General features: G+C 43.1%; 1 protein-coding gene across 1 annotated transcript; it reads left to right on the forward strand.

The window, feature by feature from the left end:
* The first annotated feature begins 4638 nt into the window (after nucleotides 1-4638).
* LOC123402261 (putative protein Brevis radix-like 5) lies at nucleotides 4639-5881 on the forward strand. Its single transcript, XM_045096165.1, has 4 exons — nucleotides 4639-4719; nucleotides 4817-5323; nucleotides 5411-5721; nucleotides 5800-5881. The coding sequence occupies exons 1-4, from the start codon at nucleotides 4639-4641 to the stop codon at nucleotides 5879-5881; spliced, it is 981 nt and encodes a 326-aa protein (XP_044952100.1).
* Nucleotides 5882-17616: the final 11735 nt, after the last annotated feature.

The following is a 17616-nucleotide window of genomic DNA, read 5'->3' on the forward strand; positions in this document are numbered from 1 at the left end:
ACTCCTATATAAAAAATATACAATATACATGGAAAAAGTAGAGAAAAATTAAATGTTTTAAAAAAATGTTAGTCACGAATTTAGAAAATATTAAATGTGTATAGAGAAAATGTTCCTGGTTTATACAAAAAATATAGAAATTGCACTGAAAATGTGGACAAAAAACAACTATAAGGTGTCAAATTTTGTAATCGTCTATTTGAAAAATGTTAAACATGTACATGAGAAACGTTCCCGGTGCATACAAAAGTATACAAAGAAAACATACAAAACAAATGAAAACGAAAAAACCCGTAAAGAAACAAAGAAATCGAAACGTAAAATAAGAAAGATGAGAGAGAAGGATAAAACGAAAAATCTATACTACTAATAAAGGAGCAAACAAAAACTTTACTAACTACACACAACTATTGCTCCCACAAAAAACAAACACCCATCACCACCATACAAATAGTCCACAAATATCAATCTAATGTCCATCCACCATCCATGCAGCACCACGGTGTGCACTTAGCAAATCCACCTGACTGACCGTGCTCCACCTCCACCATCCAGCCACGAGCACCACGTTACCAGCAAATCCACGGAACATCGCGTGCCCACAACGGCTGCAATCGCGGAAGCCAAGAACAAAATAAACTGATCCCCTTCACGGGAGGCGTGCATGAGCCCGGAGGTACTGCGCGTCGAACATCACTGCGATGTGGACGAGGCACGGGTAGCACACCCGGCGCCGGCGACCACCACTGGGCACCCCTCCCTGCGTGACCTCCGGGGGCTTGCACTAACCTCGGCAGCGCCCCCGCCCCTGCCCCCGCCCCACATCAGCCCCACCCCCAACCCGGCCTGTTGCATCACTTCGAGCACCGCTCGCTGACGGAGCCCCGCGCCAGACCCGCCCGCCGCCACTTCACCCGCTCCTTTTCTGACGCCTCTGCTTTGATGGATTTTACTGATTGTGCATTTTGTGCAAAGGATTCGAGAAGGTGAAAGTCCATGCCGCCGATCGTCGAACACCACGCGATGCCACAAGCGGTCATTGGTCAACATGTCTCCGACCTTCAGCACTACGCCGCTGTCAGCAGGTCCGCGCATCGCTGCCGCTGGCCCACACCCGGTGAGACAGCGACCCGACGCGGGGGGCATGGATGCCGCATGGGCACTACGGTGGGAAGGTAGATCCTATTTCTGCTGATGAATTCCGGAAGAGATGGCCCTGATGGAGTTATTCGAGGTTTCCATGTAAATTGTGCTATGAAGGAAACCGGTGTGGCTGTGGCAGTCATCGGGCTCGGAGAAGACGACTGCAAAACTATTGTCATTGGGCTGAGAGGCAACACCAATGGGTGCTCCGGTCATCCATCCGCCCTGCGGGAGTGCCGCAGGGCGCACGGGAAATGGAGGTGGACGGCTGCAGATTAATGAGCAGTCGGGTGCTGCAGAGACACGACAGAGTCTCGGCATTAGCTTGGATGCAGCGAGCGGAGAAGGGGCGAAACGGAGCCATGAGCCTTGTGAGCAGTTAGGGGGGAGCCAACAACAACGATTGGAGAGAGGAGAGCAAAGATCGGGAGCGGCCTAGCTAAGGTGCATTTTCGTTCTTGTCTCTATGATATAAAATATTCAAAATAAGTACTCCCTCTCCGTTCTTGTCTCTATTTGATTTATGCATGACAAATATTCAAAATTATTTTTGAAAGTACATTCATTGCACCATTGTGTTCATGTTGAGCATATTCTTGTGTTTCTGCTCATAGCCGTATTAACCATTTACAAGTGTGTGCTTGCTTCATGAAACGACAAAATAAGTACTCCCTCTGCGTTTATATTGCAAAATTAGTGATATAAACATTTTTATATTAGTTTACGAAAGAAGTACCAATTTGTCCATGCCAAGAACCATATGCTTGTCTACCCAGCGTGATGGACAGAACTACAGAGCACCATGGTTAGTGCATGATAGTATTTTTTTCAGAGGCACTTCAATGTGTTGCTCAGGTGGAATTGGAGGTTGGTGATCCGTTTGTCCATGCGCCTTTTCGGATAACTGTGTGCAATGTATCAAGCCATCATAATACTTTGTAAACATTTGTTAAGAAGGTTTTTGTCTGGCTTTGGTCATCCTAAACTTTTTGTGGATTCTTATTTATTTCCTAGTAATTATTGTAGCCTATGATCTGATCATGGACAATTTTCTTATTGTGAAATTTGCATTTTAGAACAGTACCCTTTTCCAGTGCTAAGATGTTCATAGCATGCGGCATGTTTAGATCATGTTCAAGCTTGCTGGAACTAAGCTTAGTTTACAAACAGTGTGGCTTGCAGGCATCCATGCCATATAGAAAATGAAGCTTATGTTTTATTGATTTGTTTTTGGCTTCTAATTTTTTTTGAAACTAATACAAAAAGGATACAATATGTCTAAATCGTATTTCCTGTCAAGGAGAAGATTGAGATAAACTAAAAATGACAACAAAATTGTCCCGGTTACCGCCATACTCTTCGAACTCACAAGCTCACTGACGATACCCCATGTCACTAACATGGGTGGCCTCACCTCTTTCGTTGAGCCTTCAAGCTCTCAAGATAACAAGCAACACAAATCCAAAAAAAAAACTAATTCTATTCTGCCAAGACTACTATTATTTTGTTGTAACTTTGTTCAAATTAGTTTGCATCTCCACCATGCTCCCTTGGATAATGTTTATATGTTCTTTTCAAGTTCACCCAAGAAAAGTAGGCTTTGCGGAACCTTCATCAGATATTTGATTCTATTTTTACTATACAATGGACTCAATATGCTATGCCCTATCTTCTCTATGATGAAATTGTTCATCTGGTTTATATTTATCCTTGGTCTACGACGATTACCATATGATTGTGGTTTCTTCTTGGTCCGCTTGAACTTCTCATGACATCCTCGAAAGATAATTGATGGATTTGTACTTCCTCTTTTCATTAGAGAGAAAGGTAATGTTATAATAGAAATTTAGAACTTTATGCTCACATGAACTTCATAACTTTGATTAAGACGTGCGTTGCATGTACACGTTTACTTTGGCGTCTTCCTTCTACTCTAGGGGGGGGGGGGTATTTTGGTGGGCAGTCTATTTGGAATCGCTAATGGATCCTCTGTATCTATGTAACTAAAATTGGTGTTTGTTCTTACTTTGGCGTCTTGGCTATGAATTGCTGAACAATTCGACATTTGGGGTTCAACACCATAAGATTATCAGACCAATGTGCTATAATTTTATATATAATAAGATCTAAAGGCTAGCAGTTCTATCTAACTCCACTAATTCACTTGTATGTCAATACTGGTCTGCAACTTAGCAATAAATGACACAAATGACACAACTATGAGGACACTATGTTATCCTCCCTGTTTTCTGTTTTGGTGATCAGAGGTATGTGGATCACACTCCTTTGTATACTTCTTTACCTCGGAAGTGAAGATTTATGTTTTTAATGTCATCTGAGATGCATTTTTGTTTTGTTAAGAGAATATTAGAACTGGACTATTTGTTTGGACAAAAACGACAAGGGATCTTCTTATTGCGCATATACAAACTATGTAGTAAAAATACAAAAAGCGAGCCACAAGATCCAAGTTGTACCATGTTGTGTGTTCACTGCATCAGTTAGCCTTAGTGCAGAGAATATGTGTAGAATGTAAGAATTGTTTTCCCTGAACTTTAGCCGCATTGATACCATTTTCATGAGGTTGTAATTAAGCATTACTTACTCATAATCTTCTTTTTTTGTGAATTTAGTTACTCATAATCTGGGACGTTGAATTTGTTATTGCTTCAGGATTATTGCATGTCTGTTTATGTTCCTTCTCAAATTTAAGCCATTTTTCTCCTGATGCTATATGATGTATCTCAAGATATTGTTGCTCTTCGTTCTGAATTTTTGATCTGCAAAACAGAAAAATACGATGGCCTGAAGTCAGCCTGAACACTTCATTCATATACAGAAATTTACTTGTAGGGGATTCTATTTGTTTGGGAATTACATATCGAAAAAGGGTGTATATTGGTAAGAGAATATATAATTGATGCTACAGAAAGGAAACATGGCTTGATATTCGTATTTTGTGCCATACCGATTAAAAAAAAGAGGCATGCTGATTCATGAAGAATAATATTTCTAATTGTTTGTCTATCAAATTTGCGTACTATGCACTTTGTCTAAATGTCAAATTTCAAGATATTTAAAATATTGTATGATTGTCTAGACGTGCGCGTGCACTTGTACTAGTAATAATAATATAAATGTTGGAAACCCATATGAGCGAGCGAGCGACCGAGCTAATGGGCCATACGCTCGAGCGGTAGGCGGTTCGGAATGCGCGTAAGTGGCGCTATATACACTTTGGCCGTTCGAAATCCGAAATCCAACAACGATGGACTCGAAATCCGAAATGTCCGCGCCGCCCACATAATTCGCCCACCAACATAGCCAAGTATTACGCCATCTCCATTAACTTCGCCTGCCTATGCGCACAACGCAAGCCTAGCCAGCTGGGTTCAAATTTTCATCTTCTTCCCAATCCAACTCCGACTTCGTCCGAGGCACCGAGGCAGGTGTGCAGCCAGGAGAGGAGGGGCTGCCGGCCGGCCGGCGATCGAGATGCACGTGTGCTTCCGCGGCGGCGCCGGCGACAGCAGGGCCGCCAAGTCCATCAGCGTCGTCAGGGGCTTGGCCAAGAACGTACGTTGCGCGTGACCGCAGGCGCGCGCGGATCGGTTGCTGTTTGCTTGCTTCGTGTTGCCTGCTGATTCCTATAGTTTGTCTTGTGTCTCTGCAGATGAAGGCCATGTCTCTCAGGGCGAAGGCGGCCGGGGGTGCCGGTCATGCGCGGCGGAGGCAGCGGAAGGAGGCAGACTGCGATCGTCACAAGGATGGATCAGGAGCGGCGTCGGCCAAGATCACGCCGGCGCAGCTGCAGGACGATCGCCGACATGATCGTCGGCTGCACAAGGAGGAGGACTGCGGCAAGTGCTGCTCTCCTTTGCTGGACGACGGCGGCGCCGACGATGCGGGTGAAAAGGACGACGACGGCGCCGGCGAGTGGGTGGCGGAGCCGGAGCCGGGCGTACTGATGACGCTGGCGCCGCGCCCCGACGGCACCAACCGGCTCCGCAGGGTGCGGTTTAGGGGCGAGCTGTTCGACGACTGGGCGGCGCAGAGCTGGTGGGCGGACAACCACGACCGCATAGTCGAGCTCTACAGCGTTGTCCAGCCCGACGACGAGGCGGCGGCCGCCACGCCTGTCACCCCATGCCAGCAGTCCGACGAAGAAGAACCGCCGCCGGTACGGTATCCGTATGCATGGCATGGTTGCCCTTTGCTTGATCCGATTGGACCTCAATTGCAATGCTTGTGGGTTTAATTGGTACAGGAGGAGCAGTTGGGGTCGCCGTCGACGTCCAGCTTCTCCGGCGAGCCGTCCACCGGGAGGAGGTCGAGCGGCACGGCGGGGTCGCCGATACTGGGCCTGGTCACCGCGCCCGACACCCTCGGTGCCAAAACGCTACCAACAATGACGCAAAACGTCACCAACAATGACGACGGCGAGGAGGAAGGCGGCATCAGCGACCAGCAGAGCGGGGCGCAGTGGAGGGAGTGGGTCGAGGAGTACGAGCCCGGCGTGTTCATCACCGTCCGTGCCTACCCCGACCACCCCCTACAGCTCCGGCACGTCGAACTCAGGTACCATTGCCTTGTCGATCTATCTTTCCAAGATGAACAGATTGAATTGAATTGGGGTGTTGCATTATTGCATTGCAGCCGTGAGAAGTTCGGCGAGGTAAAAGCGAGGGTGTGGTGGCAGGAGAACATGGACAGGCTGCGCAGCTTCTACTCCTTCTGAAGCCGCCCGCATCCATCCATGTCCTCGATCCGGTTACAGATATTCAGCATTGCAAGATGAAGAAAAGGGAATAATGGAATTAAAGTATTGTGCCTGTACAAATACTATTCAGCGTGTGAGTAATGGCAAGAGAAGGAAAAAGTTATTTCCCTCTTTAGAGGCGAATGACAGCGTCGATAAGAGCATCTTCAACAGGAACGCGCGTGGCCGCTCTAGCTACAATTTTCACGATACATCAATTGTAATGACTGTGGGGGGATGACCGTCCGCTTACCTTCGGATTCTTCTCCAGTCTCACTGTCTGCGTCGCTACCGTTGTAACTGCGGGGGGATGTTGAGTATATTGATTATTAGGAAATATGAGATCGACTAAGATTTGTCCTATTTTGTCTTGTACTCTAAGTTGATCATTGTACTCCTATATATATATATATATATATATATATATATATATATATATATATATATATATATATATATATATATATATATATATATATATATATATATGTCCGTAAGGCTCAATCCATACAACAACTATTCCATCAATCCATGTATTCCCTCTCAACATCTACTATCAAGAAAAAACATATCAATCGATCCTTATAAGGAACAACAAAGCAACAAGCTCCTTGATTTTTATTCCTTCACACATCAAACTTGACTATGGGCAAGTCGTTTGTTTTAGAGTTTTAAGTGCGCATTTGTAAGCTGAACGTACATATGCCTAGGACCAAAACATGTCTGACATTTGGTGCTCTAATATACATATGCAGTTCTCACAGAACAATCTAACCTGCATACATAGACCAAATGATGTAATCGTTAAATTATTTGTTGTTCAAAAGTTCGCCTCAACATTGGTTAATTTGGTTATTACCAAAACCGAACCGAAATAAAATGGTTATTACCGAAACCGAACCGTATTTACGTATAAAATCGTATAAACCGAAGTATAAAAACCGTATAAACCGAACCAAATAAAACCAAAAAATCGAATGCACACCATGATCAAAAATCGAATGCACACTAAAAAAGGTACCGAAGTTGGATAATAGTGATATGCTGAAAGCTTTTGGAAAATTGATCGTCAATGAGCATTTCTTCGAAGCACTCATGGTGCTACCCGAGGAGTTTAGGAAGACATGGCTCTTGAACTTGGATTGATTGTTGCTATCATGTTTAGTTGATGTATGGACTACTATGTACTTTGTTGTTTGTGACATAAACTGTCCATTTGTGCTATGAGTAACAAACATAAACTATTTATTTGTGTTGTGTGTAAGAGACATAGACTACCAAAATTATTATCCATGATGTATTCTGGGCACTTGAAAACTATTTTATGTCATTTTTTTATTCCATGTTTATCTGTACTTGTGTTATTATGTGTGCAAAACAATATATAAATATTCAAATATACACATAATAGTATTTTTCATACATGTACAAAAGTTTATATTGTGCAAACTCAAAAAACATCCAATTCCATGGTATGTACATCCAAACAACAATTAGAATTGGGTGCTACCCTATGATTCCAACAGTAAAATTTCATGCACAACCAAACAGTAGAATCCAAATTGGAGTCCATTTCCTTTCCACCTTGGATTTGGAATTATCGGTCCAATTCAATTCCAAGCAGATTTTCCTACATATGCAATTTTATCATGAGTTTGAGGCAATTGCACAACGTTATTAGTTCATATGAAAAATTCCAAGTAGGTCATATGGAAAGTAATTGTTCAACCATTATTAGTTCATCATGAGTTTTATGCGCAGAAATTAGATTACCGTTTGCCCATTATCAATGGTAATGTTGTCTCTTAGTTCTGTGCTACTAATATCGGCCCAGGTCTCTATGTTGAACAATTGCAAAATAACTCTTCCAAAAACATTTCAGAATGCTTGATATTTTTGGAGGAACTGAATTTAACTACAAAGTGATTTGGAATCATTTTGTCATATCTGTAGCAATTTGTTATTTACCTCCTACCCTTGTTTTGTCATAAAAGCTTGTGAAGAAACTCCATCCAGATACAAATAAAGGTGATGTTGATGCAGAAAGAAAGTTTCAAGAGGTTAGGAAAGCTTATATGAGGTGCTTGATATTTGTCCTCTTCACTGAAGCCACCACTGAGATGGCAACGTTTGATGCCACTGATACAGTCCTTCAAGAATTCGGGTTAATATATGTCGTTTCTAGAAATTACTATGATTTGGTGCAGGTATGAGGATGTTTCTGGCCAGAAAACTTGCAACCTCTACTTATACAACGGTTTGGCTTTGTTTGTCGGATGGCTGATATAGTACTCGCTGCTCTCATGATTTAACAACCATCAGCCTTTTCTATTGGTTTCCTGAAGTCGTATTATTCATTAAACTTGCATGTTAGAATTCTCAATAATCGTTGATAGAAAGTCATGTTTTCCTGGAGTAATAGTTACTCCCTCCGTAAAGAAATATAAGAGCATTTAGATCACTAAAGTAGTGATCTAAACGCTCTTATATTTATTTACAGAGGGAGTACTTAGTAAGGATACATTGCAGAAAGTAAACTTGCTCAGTTATATTTGAGAGCATGTATATGAAGGTTGTTTCTTGGTAAAAAAAAGCTAATCTAGAAGGTCTCACGTACTGTGATTTTGATCAACTTCTGTTCCAGAAAAGTGTTTTGTTGGTTGCTAATGAAAAAAATCAGTTACTATCTCTATTATGTAGCATCAAATTGATGCTTTAGTAGCTTGCCCATCACATCTTTGTTGAAATGATAAGCTAAATGTGTTGTGTGTATTAGTAATGCCTCTTTTGTATCAGTACTATAATATCTATTTAGATGTGCTCAACTCTCTGTTGCATGATAGTTTCTGTAAAATGGTTTACACGGATTTTGAGTGAGCAAGAACTACACATGCCCTTATCTTCATGGCAATCGAACTCTAATTGAGGGAATGTCGGCTAAGGAGATGTTTCACAAGCACTGACAAACCGTGGAGGTTATGATTTGGAAGTAGTCGATGTGTGGTCGTGGTACGTTACTGAGAAAGTCAGTCTTATGATTTGGATTTAATTATATGAATCATTTGTTCTGTTTTTCTGATTCTACCGCCACCACGGTTTAGAAGGCACAGTTAAACTTACGTGCATTTTCAGACAAGGTTTAAGACGCATTGCATTTACTCCTAGCTGCTAATTAGTACTTCACTGTACTACTTCTATATGCATGCGTAGTATGAATGCTATGTTTTACCGCATCTCATAGTCAATCAATAACCACCTAGGTTACAAAGAATTTCCAAATACGCCTTCTAAACCGTGACAGAGGGAGTAGTTGTTTCCTCTATCCAACAAGAGGTTATTATGATAATATCATTTATTGTCTTGCATTGGATGGTTGTCGAGTAACATGCTTTTATGAGGAAACATTGATGTTTAGATCTCCGATGATGCACCAGGTGATAGAGTCACACACCCAATTTATATGATATCTTGAGAAGATCAATTCAACCATACTGCAATTGTTGCACCTGGACACAGAACTGGATGTGCTCTTCTTTTGGATCATCTTCCTTACATTGGTTAGTGAATACTTGTTGCTACTTTTAGCCTTCGTTTACTTGAGAACATGTTCAAAGTGTAGATAAAAAAACTTATGTAGCTATAGATGGATATATGGCATTCAGTAAAACACCAAAAACTTCTAAAAAATGTATATATTTTACCATTTCTAAGTTCTTCGGGTACTATCATGATAACAATAACATAACCTCACATGAGTTTGTTAGCATTTGAGCTATTCTATTGGTGAAATGTTTAGTTCTTCCGAGGCAGCTAATTAACAACTTCTCTCTATTTTTTTGGATTGCTATATGCGTAATATTAATACGAGATATTAGTTTTGAACTTGTTCCTTTCTCCGATGATATAATTCTCTGTGCAAGTACATCGACAGCAAAAGACGAATATTCTTTTTCGGTAAAACATGACCCTTTGATTGATTTGGCTTCACACCTAACTTTGTAATGGTTCCTCATACAACTTCCACCTTTGATAAATCTCCGTTGGATGGATTTAGTTCTGTATTATTGTTTGTTTCCAAATATTTGTCACTAGGGTTTCTGATAACTGTAGTGGGTGTTGGTAGCTGCAATGCGGCGCATATCAAGTGGTGCAAGGTGGTGTTGATGTGGGACATTGCAGTTGCTCCCAGATCAATTTCATGCCCATTTGAATTTTTTTAGTTCATCTATGCTTTTGATTATATATTTTACAGAATAATGGGGTTATACTTATTCCCGAGGGTCTTGTGGAGAGTATTCTGAATTGTATTCATTGCTTCATGTACATGTCTTATGAGTATTCACCTATAAGAGGAGGAGATGTATACGTGTTTGCTCAAGTATTTTCATTGAACTACATATTGTACGTTAAAAATTGTGGCAGCAAGATTAGCGCGCATCATCCCGCATCAAGAGACGCGCCTGGGCGCGTCCCTGCCACTAGTTTTCTTCTAAAAGGGAAATCCTCCACCACCCCCTCCCCGCACGTTTCCGTGTTTGATGGGTCGCCCAATGATCTTCCTTTTCCTTTTTTTTAACTTTCCTTTCTGTTCTCTCTTCTCTTTTTTTGTTTCTTCTATTTTTATTATATCTCTTCTCTTATCATTATTTGATTGTCATCTTCTTTAAATTACATTTCGTATGTTTCTTGTCCTTCGCCTATACATAAGTCATTGATGTTTGCTTTACAAATTGTTTCAGGTGATAGTTTCTTATTGGTTGATTTAAAAAATAATTTGTTTAGTGACTTGTTCAACATAATATTTTTTTGTAAGAGAAGAATGTGTTTTTTGGTCAGAAAAGGTAAAACTAACACGACGGAGCGTGTTTCTTAAATAGATAAATACACATCTTTCTTTCTTTTGTCGGGAAAAGATAACCCCATTTCAGAGACTAGCACTTCAACTACAACAAAAATAATCCATATGGAACATTTAAATATATTTTCTAGACCGTCTGTATATTCAAACCATGTTAGGATATTTATGAACATTTATGTTTCACGTACACACGAATTTGTTTCAATTATACTTCCTCCGTATCTAAATAATTATAGTTGACGAAATCTAGACTAGTTTTCTTCAACTATAATTATTTAGGTACAAAAAAATATTATATAAATATATGAAAAAATATTTTCTCTCTCAGAGAAGAGAAGTCGGGAACCTCTTTTTTTTCATGCACACACCTCAAGCGGGAACCTCTTTTTTAGTATCTTGTTTTGTAGTGTGTTTTTATCCGGAAATTGCTTTTGGAGCTCGGCCTCCATGGAGGCCTTTAAATTTGAAATTCAAATTTGATGAAAATTCATATTTTTACATTACAAAAAATTCTGAAAAAAATACAGGGATAAGTGAAGGTGTAACACACATGTGTATAAATTTTCAGAAAAAATACATTAAAATGAGGGTTGTACAAAAAAGACAAATCTGAGGCTTTTTTACACATGACACTATTGACCGTTTCAGGTCATGATTTTGTCTTTTTTGTGCAGATCGTATTTCAAAATATTTCATCCTAAAATTTTACACACATACACATAACATCCTTTTTTACTTGCATATTGTTTTTCATATTTTTTTGAAACCGGAAAATTTTGAATTTTGAATTATTCAAAAATTCCGGCCACCATGGAGCTCGGCCTTCAAACGTCCGTTCTCGTTTTTATCAAACTATCTTGTTTTGTAGTGAGTGAGCATGCAGCCCATACGGCTTGGCTGGGACTGGGCTTCACGCGCTCAATTGGTTCGCACGGCCGCGTTCGGGCAGCCACACTCTCCACTCACACACTACCCCGCAGCAGGCGTAGATCAGCAGACGGGGCGCAGCGGGTGTTACCAAATAAGCCACGGCAAGCATACCAATGCGTCTGCGTGTTGGGCTTGTGGGGCGCTGGTTCGAGCCACACCGGGTCTATGGCCATGCATACATGTGTGTGTCTCGACATTATATGGGCAATGTAGTCATTGTTTGGGCATTATTCGAGTAGTGTATGGGTAGTGTATGACCAACGTACGTAGCATGCGTGAGTGTGTGTCTGTTAGTTAGATAGTCGAGGAGGTGACCGCGTCGCCGCATTGGAAACGGCCGCGTTGTTCGCGTTGGAGCGCGTCGGGTGCGATGGCCGGGGAGTGCGGAGCGTGGCGAATGCAATGGAGGAGCCAGACGTGGACACCGAGTCCTGTGGTGGAGTTCGTGGCTCCATGCAGACGACTCGGCTGAAGAGCGCGTACATGCGTGTAAAGGTCGCTGGAGTTTTGTAACGACCAAGATGCGGTCCTTTCCGATCTGGGGGTCGAGGCCCCCGAATAGGAAAGAAGCGCATCTAAGCGTTTCGCAAGCAAGTAACATAGCACAAATAATAATACAAGTAGCTAATTCGGGATTCAATTGTCTTCTTATTAATAACTCAGAGTGCATCACAGATACAATCAAGGTAGTTCCGCTACGGACTACAAAACATGGAAATGCTATGCTACCCTGCCTGCAGGCCCACGATCACGACCACGCCTCAGTCCTCTGGATAGTTCACCTAGAGGCGGTCTGTCTCCTCGTCGTACTGCCACGCCAGCTGGGTGCCGTCGGGATCATCTGTCTCTGGGGTACCTGTACCTGCTGGGAGTTTCGGAGGAATACGTGAGCCATGGGGACTCAGCAATCTAAGACCTTGGTGCCAGAACTAGTCATGTTATTAGGTAGGGTAAGGGTGAAGTGTAACAGGCTGCAGCATCCTAAGCTTGATTAGGTGGCTAACTTACGCAAAGTAGAAATGAAGGTGGCCTATACTAGCGGTCGGAACTACTTGATCACTAAGTGATCCTGAACACCTACCTACGGCATTCATAACCCCACCGTGTTCCCGATCGAAGAGAGATCTTCGAAGGGTCAGTCGCGGTTACGCACACAGTTGGCAATTTTATTAGTTTATGTTTAAGTTTTCTAATACCGGATGTTAACAAAATATTTCAAGTTGCCACATAACCGCGGGCACGGCTTTCCGAAAGATTAAACCCTGCAGGGGTGCTCCAACTAGTCCATCACAAACGAACACAGGCCGCAAAGGCATCCTCTATCACGAATCTCGTGATCTCGTCGGATTCCTTAGGGCCTTGTTTGGTACTAGTGTATTTTAGGGAATTTGTGGGGATTATCTCGGTCAAACCCCTCAATCCCCACACATCCCATAACATCATTTGGTTCTAGTGTATTTGACATGTTTCATCCCCACATTTCCTCTCAAATTCCCAAATTATAGTGCATTTTTCTCAATACCCAATACACTACCCCTACCTAGTGTATTGGGGATAAATAGGGATTTGAAGGGATTGGGTGAAGGTTGGGGTTTCACCCAATCCCTTGAGGGATTATCCCCACCAATCTCCTCAAAAACACTAGTACCAAACAAAGCCTAGAGGAAAACCTCAACTCTGGGGGAAACCAAAGTTTTACTGGGATTCCTATATACGCAAGATATGCCGCTAATGTAAGGCAAGGCTAGCAGGACCTCCCGACGTGTCGACGACCCCGATAAGAGCCACGTATCTCAGTCTCAGGACACGCCGGATGAGCTACACGTACAGTGGCCTGATAGAAATCTCTCAAGTTGCCCTGAGTTGGCCCCGCACAGTGCTCAGTTTGGACCAACACTCATGAGGAGCACTGGCCCGGGTTGTTGATTAAAGTCCTCGGGGTAGCTATTCCCTATGCAATTTATTATTAAGTGATTAGCAAATTAACACCAATGTTGGGTCCTGCCGGACAAGCCTTAGCACTACGCGATTTATCGAGGGGGTCCCGTAACAACCCCGAACGTGTTAGGAGCGATCATTATGGAATCAAACACCGGTAACCGGTAACTAAGGCGGCAATAACGGAACAAAGCACCCGGCAAAAGGCTAGGCCTCCCGTCATTTACCAAGTATATAGGTGCATTAAACAAATAGCAGAATTTAAGATAATGATATCAAGCTCATGTTATCACATGAGACAAAGCACCTGCATCTAGCAACGCTAATATTAGTAGTTGAGCAAAGCCTACTTAGCCATACATGTTTGCTAGGAAGGAGAACGGTGTTTGGGATCATCGCATATGAAGAGGCAATTTAATTTGAGGGGTAGGCAGCGAGCAATATGACATGGAAACGAAACTAGCATAACAAGTCTAGAGATGGAATCAAGGTCATATCATCTTGCCTGTGATATCCTCAGCTTGGAATGGTTCTGGTTCGTCCTGCACGTACTCTCCTGACTCCACGTATTCGTTCTCCGACCCTGGTGCTACCCAACATGAGAATAACAGCTAATGAACAGCAGCACTACAAGATGCAACAATCACATGATGCATGAGATGAAAATTGAGCATGCACCACTATTTCTATCACTAGCACAAGCAAAATAAACTACTGCAAGTTTCTGGACAGAACTGTACACTAAGCTATTTTTACATGCATGAGGATGGCATGAACAGATGCGGCTCATGAAAACGATGCAAAACCATATAAAGAACATTGCAAACGGAGCTACGGATCAACGGGAATCAACGATACAAGATATGAAGCTCTACGTGGAAGATTCAACACCACACTCACAATTGGCACAAATCTGGTATTCCCAGGTTGCCAAGACATGTAACAACCCAACATGAATGGATTGGAGCAAGGGAGAACACCACAACATCAACTAAGCACACACATAACACCAAGTGATAAATGACACCATTATGGTGTAGAGCAAAACCCCTACTACTATCACACAAAAGCTCATGCCCTTGGGCTCCACCTATTCCATGGAATCAAAGATCAAACTTGCAACAAAACTGAATATGTCAACTCCATAAAGTTTCCTAATGGCAAAACAAACTTCACCACTGGATTCCTTGGGAGATTCTACCCCAAAATCATATATAATATGTGGGCACTTACTTGGAACAAATGACCACAAATTAAGGGAGAGTAAACTACTCCAAATCATGCCTAGGGAATGGGCATCATTTCATGTAGTTCCTACTAAGACAACAACTACAAAGGTTGTGTTCATGTGCACAATGACAAAGTGGCATGGGGGTTTGAACCCCATGATTGTGTCATGCACGTCAACTTCACAACCACTTCTACCAAGTTATCCACACATACAAATCACCATGCCCTCTCACATATGGACATGTGAAGGTGCATAGCTTTTCTTGCAAAGGTGGGGTGTCCCACACACACACATCCACTCCACTACACACATCAAAACATGTTCTTGGACAACACTAAATATTGCATCTATTTAGATCACTCAAGTAGGGAGCTCATCCACCACAAACACCTGCTCACAAACTTAGATGTACATGAACTATGTTCATGTGGGGGGTGTTCCTCATACCACATGCACCACAAGATATATATGCACACAAAACCTATCACACTACACCATATAAGCATGACACTAGTGCATCTACACACTCACTTAGGCTAGCTTCACCACACACTCACATTCATACAACCATGCATACACACATATGAACACATAGACCACACTCACATATCTTACCTACACCACTACAACTTCTGGACAGGAAAAGGAAAACAAGATGCACTCCTTTATGCCTATTATTTAGGCACAAGGTGTAACAGCAAATAGCAAAGGAAAATTAAAAGAAAGAAAGGGGAAAAAAAGGGCAGGCCCGGGATTCGAACCCAGGGCCTCCTGATTGCTGGCCTGTGGTGCAATCACTCCATGACAGAGGGAGGGGCACATAGCTAGTTGACCCTCTGCTGCTGCTACTACTAACGAACAGGGAAATAAAACCCAAAAAGGGGCGGTGCACCACCGGGGACTCGAACCCTGCACCTCTCGATGACCAACAGGAGTCACTACCACTGCGCTATTGCATCGACATCTGACAGAGGAAGGTGCACAAACAAGGTATACTGCTGAGAGAGGAAGGGGCGCACCGGCGTCAGGGAGTCCGACGGGACTGTCTTGCCGTTGCTGCTACTACTACTGCGCCAAGGGGAGAGCCCCTACATAGATCGCTACAAGGGGGGGAGAAGCCCCTTCTAGGACGCAACCCTAACGCACACAAGCCCACAACACACCCAACATACATCTAGGGCGCCGGATCTCTTCCTAGCAGAAACTACTCCGGCGAGCTCCTACTCGGTCTAAGCGGCGAGAAGAAGGGAGGAACGAGGGAGGAGCTCCTGCTCACCTAGGGGAAGGAGGAAGGGCGCCGATCGATGGAGAAGTCGCTGGAGGGGAAGAAGATCGCTGGTGAAGAAGCCCCTATCGATGAACCGAAGCAGAGGAACAGGAAGGGAGTCCACCGAGAGCGCGGCGTTGACGTGGAACTGCCCGTGGATGAGGTCGCTCCGTGGCCTTCCCGAGGACGGGAATGGAGCGCGGGCTCCTACTCCGTGCCCCTAGACATGGCCGCCGGCGCTGCTCGACGTAGACTGCGGGGTAGACGCGGCGGGTTGAACTCTCTCTCTCTCTCTCTCTCTCTCTCTGCTACTCGTACAGAGGCTTACCAGAGGGGGAGGAAGAAGAAGAGAGAAGGTGGCGGCTCACTGGAGGAAGGAAAGGGAAACCTAGGGAAGGAGGAAGGTTCCCTGTGTCTTATATTACCTCGGGGAGGGCGCTTGACCACTGGATCGCGCTGTGGAGGAACGGGAGGAGGAGATGCAGTCGTACAGAGATGACGTCGAGAGGAGGAAGAGAGGGACGCGGGATTAGGCTAGCGCACATGTCAGGGGGAAGATGGGCCTCTCTGGGTGGGAGGAAGCCCACCAGAGCGACACATAAGAGAAAAAAATAAACTCTGGCTATTTCCTATTTAACTAAAGCACAGAGAAAAGAAAAAGCCCACAGGACTAACTACTGAATATTAAATCAAAACAAAAATGCCCCTGGATCTGAAAATACATGAGCTATTTAAATAAAATGCAAAAGGAATTTTATGGGGGAATTAAATAAATACAAAACAGCAATTATAATAACTGTTTTGTGATTTATTGCACCTTTAGAACACCTAACAAAACACCAAATCTTGCACAACATAATACCCACAATATTCAGTAAACAGAGGACATTTTAAAACCAGGTAAAGAGCAAGTGAAATTTTGAGCTTGGTAATAAAAGAGAGAAAAGGTTTGAAACTAACAAGGGGGGCTTGAAAATAATGCCAAGCACCACACTCCACTACTTCACACCACATCATCACATGTGCAACAACACATGAAATCACAAGATCACAAAATCACAGCTAGCAAGATATGTGCACATAAGACATGACATGGAGCATCATGGTTTGCATGCATGCAAGGGAAACTAAAAATAAGAGACACATGAAATCACAAGGACAAGGAGATGACATGATATGTTATGCTATGCATGCATGCAAGGAAGATATGCAAGGGACACAAGTGACATCATCATATATCTGGCAAGGTGGACCCACATGCAATAGGTTCCAAATATGGCAATTACACAGTTGGGGCATTACAAACTCTCCCACACTACAAAGAAGATCTCGCTCTCGAGATCTAAGACTGAAAGAAATCGGGAAATTCGGAACGAAGGTGATCCTCGCGTTCCCACGTAGCCTCTTTATCGAAATGGTGAGACCACTGCACTTTGAGAAACTTGACAGTCATGTTACGGGTCTTGCGCTCAGTCGCCTCGAGAACCGCA

This window comes from Hordeum vulgare, chromosome 1H (assembly GCF_904849725.1).
Source record: "Hordeum vulgare subsp. vulgare chromosome 1H, MorexV3_pseudomolecules_assembly, whole genome shotgun sequence".
Lineage (NCBI taxonomy): Eukaryota > Viridiplantae > Streptophyta > Magnoliopsida > Poales > Poaceae > Hordeum > Hordeum vulgare.

Coding starts and splice junctions, on each gene's coding strand:
- LOC123402261 (XM_045096165.1), top strand. CDS start 4,639: ATGCACGTGTGCTTCCGCGGCGGCGCCGGCGACAGCAGGGCCGCCAAG. Junction 5,324..5,410: donor ACGAAGAAGAACCGCCGCCG/GTACGGTATCCG, acceptor TAATTGGTACAG/GAGGAGCAGTTGGGGTCGCC. Junction 5,722..5,799: donor CTCCGGCACGTCGAACTCAG/GTACCATTGCCT, acceptor ATTGCATTGCAG/CCGTGAGAAGTTCGGCGAGG.